This window comes from Pleuronectes platessa, chromosome 17 (assembly GCF_947347685.1).
Source record: "Pleuronectes platessa chromosome 17, fPlePla1.1, whole genome shotgun sequence".
NCBI lineage: Eukaryota > Metazoa > Chordata > Actinopteri > Pleuronectiformes > Pleuronectidae > Pleuronectes > Pleuronectes platessa.
This window is the reverse complement of record NC_070642.1, coordinates 13219128-13229333: the sequence shown is the minus strand read 5'-3', so window position 1 is coordinate 13229333 and position 10206 is coordinate 13219128. Positions and strand designations below refer to the sequence as shown.

At 43.9% G+C, this 10206-nt stretch overlaps 1 protein-coding gene across 1 annotated transcript; it reads right to left on the bottom strand.

The window, feature by feature from the left end:
- Positions 1-3755: 3755 nt before the first annotated feature.
- Positions 3756-9005, bottom strand: aldh8a1 (aldehyde dehydrogenase 8 family, member A1). The gene is made up of 7 exons (XM_053444718.1): positions 8739-9005; positions 7086-7233; positions 5991-6146; positions 5747-5896; positions 5234-5490; positions 4693-4854; positions 3756-4608 (listed from the first exon to the last, which is right to left on the bottom strand). Exons 1-7 carry the CDS (start codon positions 8877-8879, stop codon positions 4156-4158), a joined length of 1467 nt encoding a protein of 488 aa, XP_053300693.1. The 5' UTR covers positions 8880-9005; the 3' UTR covers positions 3756-4155.
- Between the last annotated feature and the right edge of the window lie 1201 nt (positions 9006-10206).

The following is a 10206-nucleotide window of genomic DNA, read 5'->3' as shown; positions in this document are numbered from 1 at the left end:
TAAATATATAATCCTGAGGCTTCCGTCCTTATTTGTCTCTATTATCAAACCTTGTGTTATATCTTAATGTCACATTGCCACCCAGAGTACTAAACTGGATTGGCAACAAGAGAAGCCACCAAAATAAAAGCCTCAACCCTTTGCTCTTTTCTGTTTGACTTACAATCTGGCACAGACAACACAGTATTGACAGGCCTTTTGTTTTTATTGTTTGGAGCATGGACGTAAAAAGAGGCAAAGTCCTGCCTTACTTCTGAGCTGATCCTCCGGCTTCCCATGAGCTTTTGGCACACATGCACTGTCCAACCTGCCAGTGTAGTTATTGAATGTAGAAAAATAATCCTGGCACCTATTATCAAAATAACAAAGCGGTTATATAATTTCATTAAAACAGACGAGAAGAAAACATCTGCGGTGTCGCGTGATGTCATTTCACAATATGTGTACAATGTGGACCTCAGCCCAGAGGTAAAAAAGGGATTTTTACAGTCCAGATGGCATAAAGCACAACACTGTAATTGATGTATAATCAGGGTAAACACACCGTTCACTCAGTTTGTCAGGGAGAATAGATCTAGGCCACAGTGTTCTGGCAACTGCAGGAAGGTGAAGCAGTTCAGGAGGAATTTAGCATGTTAGCGTTAAAAAAGTTAAGGATTTCGATTCCTATTACATGGAATTTTTTACAGACTGATTTTCAGACTGAAACACCAGTAACATTGGTAAAACCTCTTGAGTCCATGTTGTCTTATCTTTGTGTCGCTGCGGTTCTTCACCAGGTCTCCCTTGTAAACGAGACTACTAATCTCACTGGGATTAAATAAAGGCTGAAAACAAAAATTGAAATAACAGCCAAAGCAACTTAGGGTCAAAATAATAATGTAATGCTGAATCTGAAATGTACGTATTTCCATGTTGACGTCAACCAACAGCAAATAAATGTATATGCATGTTGAATCTTGTATATTTATATTCAACATGTCATATTCTTAAAGCAAATAAGAGATATTTACGTAAAATAACCTATGTCACTGTTTCTATGTTCCACCTGTAGGCTATTTTTTATATATATTTTCAAATATTTGTATCAGTTTGAATAAGTTGGATTCCTCTTCTCTGTATAAGTATTGTCTGATTTGTGTGAATGCAGCGACAATAAAGGAATTCAAACTCAAATTTGAGAGTTGGTGTAGAAAAAAAAAGTCAGTGTACTTCTCCTTTACAAGCCAATGGAACATCATTAGGTTCAACATCATTAACTCCTGAACCAGTCACCAGAGTTGTTGCAGTCACAGCAGCAGCCTGTTCAAAACCAATGGTAAAGTTAATTTAACATTTATCAGCCAAAGAGACGTCCCTGAGGTCGTAGGTGTGGGGGTCACGCTGGACTTACATTCAGCAGGTGGACAGAAACACAACACCACACGTCTCTTATGAGTCTACATTTGTCCCCACTGCTCTCAAGCGGACAAGTAAGAAGCTAATGTAGGAAAATGAAGTACAATTCAACTTAACAAATGCAGCCTGTTCCTGAAAAACTGGTTTTAGAAAACAAAGAAAGTATTGACTGTTCCTTGAGGTCTCTGTAAGAAACTATGTGACGGAACAATGTACAGAATGCTGAGGTTGCAGATACTCCGGATGGCTTTCCGGTGGCTCCAAGCCAAACACAAGTCTTTACGCAATACAATAAAAATACCTGAAATAATTCTATTTATGCAGTTTACAAAATTCCAGCACAGTCGCTGGATGTCGCCTCTTTTTCTTATCATAGAAAGCAACAACTGCAACCAGTGCAAATTTCTCTAATCAAATTATCTTGATTATTTATTCATCTTTCATCACACATCACACACAACCTGTCTTTCTGACAGGTTGTGTGTCTCCAGCTTCAGCCATCATCTTAGCTTTCTGGTAAATACACAGACAATGACAGCGGCAAACATTTGTCTCTCTGCTGCTAAGTAACACAGACCCAGCGAACACTGGGTTTTCTTGGCTGAGTTTGCTTAACCTGCTTGATCTTCAGCGTTTTCTCAGGATTCAGCTTCATGCAGGGCTTATCTGCTCAGGCCGTCCCCGCAGCGGAAAATTCCCCGAACCCTGAATGTGAGACAGGGGCTTGGTGGAAAGGGAGAAAGTCTGTGATACGTGACATTCAAAGAGACATGAAGCGAGAAGGAGAAGTGACTCAGACGGGATAAAGGAAAGAGAAAGGACGACTGGTTTTGTCTTTGCTGCTTTATAGAATTCTCAACTAGGAGAAAATGTGTTTTTTCCTTTTTGTTTCAGTTACTGACCTACTAGCCCCAGCTGATATCCTATAGGCCCTTGAAGTGACCCTGTAGTCTCTTACTAATAATTCCATCAATAAATATGACAGTTTGTTAAGTTCACAATGAGCTTGAACAAGGAACAAATTTCTTAATAATTTCAACAACGCTTGGCTTTGCTTAAAGCTATAGCACTAACAAGGAATGACTTAAATGTGAACCTTACTAAATCAGGAATCGTGAACATATGTTGGACATATAATTGCCCCCCCCCGAAAAAAAGGAAATCCTTGATCCGCCCCTGGAACTTGCTCACGCTTTCTCTGTCTTACTTTCTTTCTCTTGTTATCTTTTCTCCACCTTTGTTGCTCTCTCTCACACGCACCCACACTTTCTTTAACATTCCTCCAAACGTCCCTGCACACCCATACCATTTAAATGAAGATAACATTTCACTTATTGCACTTGGCCATAAGGAGAGAGGAAACGGCTGTTGACTGTGGCCGTTCTCTTCACATACATATCAATGAGACGCCCCTCTGCAGGAGTAACAGCCCCGCAGCCAGCATGAAAACAGATACTGATATATGCCAGTGTCCTGATGGATATAAAATGGAAGGACGCTCTACTACAATTCCTCCCTGTGCCCGATAAAGGAGGTGAAAGCTAAATGCTTGGTTTGGCCGAAGCCCCTGGCGGCATCCTGACAGTCACGTAGAGCCGGGGGGGGGGGGAGAGACCTTCTCAATGAAACACTGTGGACGTTTCATTGAGAAGGAAAAGAGATGAAAGATAAATGAAGAAAAAGGACGGAAACGGAGGAAAATGAGAGAACTGCTGAGTTGCTTTGTTCCCGTGCTGAAAGATTTTGACTTTGTGAGTGTGCTGCTGCAACAGAGCACGTTTCTTCAGACCTGCCTAACCTGCCATTTGGGTGGTATCCATTTCATCACACGCTATCTTAAGAGGAAGGCACAGGAAAGTAAGTGAGTGAGTGTGTGTGTTTGTGTGTGCGTGTGTGTGTGTGCAGCTTAACACAGCACAATACCCAGTCCCTAGCCAAAACACAGAGGGTGGGACACACACACTGGCTCTGTGGTAAATGTTGCCTAAAGCACAGATCCACAGGGACGTGATTTCACACACTCGCTCGACACACACAGGGCGCCTCCCCACGTACCCTTGGTTTCCTTAACTGGCCCAGTGGCTCACATGAGGCAGGGTGACATGTGCTCATCTGCATGCAGGGTCCGTCGGCCACATCAGTCTCGTCTCACACTGCATTAATTCATGATCAGATGTTTAGCAGGGAGAGGAGGCCTGTATAATAAGAGAGCCAGGGGAGGAGGGCTGGGCTGCTGCAGGATGCAAGAAACTCTTCATCATGAGATGATGAACAAGCTGTCCGTGTTGACATAATTAAAATGTAAAAAAAAAGTTCTGATTATTCAACCATAATACTTTACAAAATATTTTTGGGACTTTTGTAGAAGATTTTTATTAAACCACAACGTCATCCATCAACCTGTTGGTCAACGCCTTGATAAATTCTGATAAACATCAACTGCTATTTCATGGTTTAAAATGAAGTCCAGTTGTTCAAGGGTCCCAGACATAGACAGTAAGTAAAGATGGGCGACATGATGCAAATGTAAAGCCAAAGGATCTTTATCGCCCTCTGCTGGCTGGCTGCAGTATCTGCTACTTTTTTTTGTGTCCAGTGTTTCATGTCACTCTGCCATGTTGTCCAATCTTTATATACAGTCTTTGGTTTACACTTTTTTAATAGTTATATTTAAAATCATGCATTTCCTCTTTGCTAAACAATTCTTTGAATCTTTACTCGTATGTTTATTTTCTTTAAAATCTCTCGTTTGATCGATCAGTGTTTGATCGTGACGCTCTTCACCTCCGTGAAGAAATGGTAGGAATCCTTCCCTCCCTCCCTCCCCACACCAGAGTTCTTCATCCCTCCGAAGGGCAGGTTCAGATCTCTCACCAGCCAGCAGTTGGTCCACACTAAACCCGCCTGTATCCGCTTGGCCATCCGGTGAACCCTGCCCACGTCCTGGGACCACACGGTGGCGGCCAGGCCGTAACGCACGCCGTTGCCCTTCGAGACAGCTTCGTCCTCGGTGTCGAAGGGGCTGACGCAGGTGACGGGGCCAAAGATCTCCTCCTGAATGACGCGAGAGCTCTCGGATATGCCAGAGATGACGGTGGCCGGCATGAAGTAGCCGGATTTGTTTTTGTCGGGCAGGTCCAGCTGGTCGACTCCCTCGCCACAGTGGACGATGCCACCTTCACTTCTGGCGAGCGCTACGAAGCCTCGCACCTGGGAATCAAAGCAAAGAGTGATTTCATATCAAAGAACATAAAAACTGTGTCTTTCACTGTGTCTGAAACTTCATGCAACCACCTTCTCCAGGTGCTCTTTGCTGATGAGAGCCCCGTTGTGGCTGCTGGGGTCAGAGGGCACGCCGGTCTTCCACTTCTTAGCTGCAGCCACAAATCTTTCCAGGAACTCAGAGTAGATGCTCCTCTCTACGTAGATCCTGCTGGTGCACAGACAGATTTCTCCCTGAAAGCAGGAGAACGATGAGAGAGGATGGATCAGGACGGTGTGTCCATGCATGTTTCATGACAAGATGTGGGCTATAGTGCCCCCATGTGGATAATCACGGCACTGCAGCCTATTCGCATACAGCTACTGTATATACTGTAAATTCTTCTTCTATTTATGTATCACTTTCAAAATACACGTTTATAAAGAGATACATTGGTTAAAACTGAAAAAAATTAGACATTATTATTGTTATAGAAAAGGTCTATGATGAGCGATCTATTATGAGGATCATCGATTTCACTTTTTCATGTCTATTTGCAAAAAATAAACAGGAACCAGTTGAGACCTGGAGCTTCTTTAATATTGTGTTTTTAAAGTCTTCTTTCTTTCTCACCTGGTTGGAGAAGCTGGAGCGAACCGTGGTCTCGATACACTTGTCCAGGTCAGCGTCGGCAAAAATGATGGCGGGGTTTTTACCCCCCAGCTCCAGTGAGAGCTTCTTACAGTAGGGGGCGCTGCGCTCTGTGATGTGCTGGGCGGTTGCTGTGGAGCCAGTGAAGGAGACCAATGGGACGTCCGGATGGCCCACGAGGGCGTCGCCCGCTCTCGGGCCAGTGCCAAACACCATGTTGACGACTCCTGGAGGAACGCCTGCAGAGACAAACCACATTTATGCATAAATTATACATTACTTATTACCAATTTAAATAGAGGTAACTTTATGGATATTAAAAAAAAAGTGTATAGTAATGCTTTAAAGTGAGTTTTTATTATTTGCGGAAACAGTTTAATGGCCTTTTATGCGTGATCAATCTGTACAGTAATGCATGTGAGAATTCTTCTAACTTCTGTGTGTGTGTATGTGTGTGAGTGGGTTGCTGTTGCATTGTGGGTATTGCGGTCCTACCAGCCTCCTGCATCAACTTGCACAGCATCCAGGCCGTCACAGAGGTCATCTCACTGGGTTTGGCCACCACCGTGTTTCCCATGGCGATCGCCGGGGCAATCTTCCACGTCAGCAGGTACAAGGGGAGGTTCCAGGGGCTGATCAGACCCGCTACACAAACACACACACACACAAACACACACAGAGTTTCAAAAACACAACTATAACATGAAGCAGGTTATAGTTACAGGTTATAGGTTCTCACCCACTCCCACTGGACAGCGGATGGTGTAGTTGAGGCAGCCCATGTGGTCCATCTGGCTGCAGTCAGTGGTGTGGTGCTGCACCGACGATGCAAAGAAGCGGAAGTTGTGCGCTGATCGGGGAATGTCCACAGTCCGAGCAAATGTTACTGTTTTACCTGAAAAATAATAATTCAGCAGGTGTTTTACACTTTACTGTCTACTTGGAAGAATTTGATACACAATGCATTATGGTCTATATGTGTAATGTTGAAGTTATCAAGATTATTATTGAGGTTCATTATGTTTCACTTAAGTTGGACTGTGCGTTTAAATATAAAACATACAAAACAAAACAAAGAAAGTTAAAGAAATGGGGGAATGGGGACATGATCTAGCCTGGATGCCAGACGAACTTAGCCCCGGCCACAACATTTTAGGTCGGGCAGTTCGGTCTGGAGTCACTCCGTTGAGGAAAAATTATGCCCGACCGGGCCAATCAGATTGGCAGGGCGGGCTTTATACGATGATTGACAGATGATCAACGGTAACGTAATCAACCACGTCATCAAAGTGCCCTTGGGTTGAATTCGTTTTCAACAAACATGCCGGCCGCTGGCGAGCTGAGATGTGTAGATGCTGCCATTGAGTCTGTTTTAGAAGACATCGACAGCGCATTCATTTTGAAAGAGGAACACAGAACGTGGAGGCGACGCCAGAGCACCGCGCTAATCCCTATCGCCCCGGCGCTTGGCTGTTCACAACGGACCCTGAAGCGACGCTGAACCGCCGGGCAGCGCTAATAATATCACCCGTTGATCCAGTAGATCGCTGCACGGCTTTGTGCCTGTCACACCGGAGGCTGAAGCACCGCGCTGCGCCAAGGCTGCCTCGCGGTGCTTCAGCCTCACATTCTGACTAGAATTGTGAGTCTGACAACGTCAGGCTAGACATGATCAGTTTAAGCAAGTGAAATGTAATGACTTATCATACTGACCAAACAGCTGTAAAAAATATTTGATCAGCCTGTGGTGATTACTGTACTGGAAGAGAAACTACAGTATTTAGTTCTGATGGTCTGACTGACTCTTGGGTTGATGCAACAAGTGTTAAAGCACCTTGGTCTCTGGACTCCGCCTGGACGAACTCCTCCAGATGGGAATCGAGCAGGTCGGCCAGCTTGTTGAGGACCTGCACTCGCTGCTCCACGCTGCGGGCGGACCAGTCGGGGAAAGCATCTTTAGCTGCTGCCACCGCTGCCTCCACCTGCACAGGGTCATACACTGGGAGATCAGCAAACTGTGCGACTCTGCTTAGTATTATTATGCTGAAAGTGTCTAAACATGTTAACATGTGCTCCTTGTGCCTTTTTATATGATGAAAGACATCTTTTTATTGAAGTAAGTGGTCATCACCATGGCTCAGCATTTCCACCTTAACACTACAGTACACAAATGTCAGTCTAATAGGATGGATTCAGTCACCCAGGGTTTGTGATGTCACAAACCTAAGAATCCAATCCTCTTAACCCGACCACGCTTGAAAGAAAAGTGATGGCAATCGACCCAAACCCGAAACGTGTTCTATTTTTTGTGTCCAAACTCTTATTGAGCCCGATGTTTTCCAGTCCAATATCACCAGACCCAACCCATACCTGACAGATCAGGTATCTACAATCCGGCTCCTACAATACAGGTGAGCTGTGAGTGCAGGGTGAGAGTGGGCAGGTGGAACGGGGGGGGGGGGGGGGGGGGGGGGACCATATTGGCATATTCCTCGACCTTAGTCACCAAATAAAGAAGGAAGTTACATTTAAGCCTTATAAAGGCCTTTAAATATGTACTTCTGGGGAACAAAGACACATTTTAGGGTGTATAATAAGCTGCTGGAGGGGGACTTTAAGTATGGAGTGTGTTGCACTACACATCAGACACACTAGGGGATTCTCAAGTAAAATGAGTGAAAGTAAAGAGTGAAAGTGCACAGACATTACAAACGTTGCTCTCTGATGACACACTGGATACATTCAGCTCTTACTACCTCGTGAAAACCATGAATGAAACATGAATCTAAAAAACTCACTTTGCTCTGTGATCACAAGTAGAAGTACACACATTCCCTCTATATGTACATACTGAGTGTGTATGTGTGTGGCTGAAAAGTTTGATTTCACAATTTCCTCCCCACAACGGCCACACTCACACAGTAACACCACCTAAAACATATTCAGGGTTAGTGATGTGTGTGTTTAGGTATGATGGGTGAAATGTCACAGTCAGTTTCACATGTGTCACGTGGAGAAGCACTGTGCTCCAACTCGTTGGTTCTGACAGAAGTTTAGAAAGAGGTGCATCTGCTCTTCTCCTGTGTTTGCAGTGTTTTGTAAGCCTGTGCAGGTTTAATGATTTCTAGACTGTCGACTCTGCGAAGGGCAAAGGTGATTCGGTCAGAAACTGCTTCGAATACCTGAATATGACAGAAAACCACTTTAATGCTTTACTACTTTATCCACATGCTGATTTGAACAAGTCTGCATTGTAAAAACCATAGACAATATAACACCTTGAAAAAAATGTATGATTCTAATGGCTATTTAATAAAATAAATAATTGAAAACGTCAAATATATTAACTAAATAGCAGTTGCACACAAGTCCTACTGTGTTTCAAAATGGTCTCAAATATTAAATCAAGTGCATCACTCATGTCACTATGAATAAAGTGAGTGCACGCTGCGGTATGACAAATAGATTCATGTTATCCAGGTCCCACCTCCTCCTTGCCGCTGTCCGGGACTTTGCAGTACACCTCCCCGGTGGACGGGTCGAAGGAGTCGATGTGGCTCCGACAGGACACAAACTTCCCTCCGATGAAGTTCTCCAAGACCAGGTGCTGCCCAGATGCCTTCGCCATGACCGACCGCTGCAGCTCACTCTTCTGACCGAGCACGGACCGTCAGCACACCGCTGCAGGCACAAAGTCCAGAGGAGCAGGAGGGTAAAAGGAGATGTTACCTTGGCCCCTTGCATTGAACCTCCCACTGCACATTTCACAGTAGCACACACTGGTGCACAGAGGTCATTATTCTCCCAGGAACGAGTACCCATGGCTACGGGAAGGATAAATAGAAGTTCAAAAGCAGTTGTTATTTGCTTAACTCAAATTAAATGGACTTTAGTGGCCTGTTTCAAAAGCATCTCCAGTTATGTTTGTTGGGACGTGTTCTGTTCATTGTGTTCAGGAGGTGTAACACGCTCCAACTTGGCCCTATCCATATTGTGTTAAACTGAAGCGATGACCATGGATCCAAAAGTGGACGAGAGGTCAAAATAATATGTCTGTGATATGTCCGAAAGCGCCACAGTAAAATAACCCTGAGGATATGAATCCAATTTGAAGCCATCCTCACAGCCCGTCTCTTCTGCCCAAGGTCAGGCCTCTCTCTGCTTAAAAACTCTTCCCATTCAAATGTTAAGGATTAAACTATATAACGGCCAAAATGTATTAATTCTGAGTAATGCATTCCCAACATGCAAGAACAGTGGAAAGGTAAGAACTCCACAGGCAATGGTGGCTACATTTACATGGACATAAATAATAACAGCTGATAAAAAACAGCAGCAGGTTCAGGGTCACATGACAGTGTCTTATTCAGACTATTTTCATGTAAACCACATTTTCTGCTCACCTTATAACCAAATGAGATCATACTTGAAGCGATAATTAAACTTAGACACAATAAACTGGAAGTGCACTTGAAAGGCGCATATCTTCACTGATTAACAAAAGTTGAAGAGTACTTCCTTGACCCCTTACCTTATTTTTCAGTAGTTTTAAAGTCATCCTGCTAAAAGACAAACAAATTAAAAATGCACGTGTCCAATCAGTGTGTGGAAATTGACACACAAAAATCTGTGTGAATGGGAGATATGTGGAAAATATATAATTGTGATTTAAAGCATAGGTTTGAAGGGTTTATACCTGAAGCTCCGGCAGTTCAGGCATTCATTCATCAAATAATACAGAAACTCTTGTGTGAAAACCAGCACCTCATAACACTACTTCACACTTAGCACCATTTGCATTCGGGAAGTGAAGAGGTTGCACTTTGTTTATCAGATCTGACACCTACGTCAAACATTCGTAACCGACTACCACGTAAATTATATCTGAGAAACACACAACTGCAAACACTCATCTGTAGATATCATACACTAAATTAAGATGGACGACGTGACAA

Bases quoted from the DNA above. Each gene is read 5' to 3' on its own strand.
- aldh8a1 (XM_053444718.1), bottom strand. From the start codon at position 8,879: ATGGCGAAGGCATCTGGGCAGCACCTGGTCTTGGAGAACTTCATCGGA. The intron at 5,897-5,990 runs GTGAGAACCTAT...GTGTTTGTGTAG, and splicing joins CCGCTGTCCAGTGGGAGTGG to CGGGTCTGATCAGCCCCTGG. The intron at 5,491-5,746 runs GTAGGACCGCAA...TTGTCTCTGCAG, and splicing joins CAAGTTGATGCAGGAGGCTG to GCGTTCCTCCAGGAGTCGTC.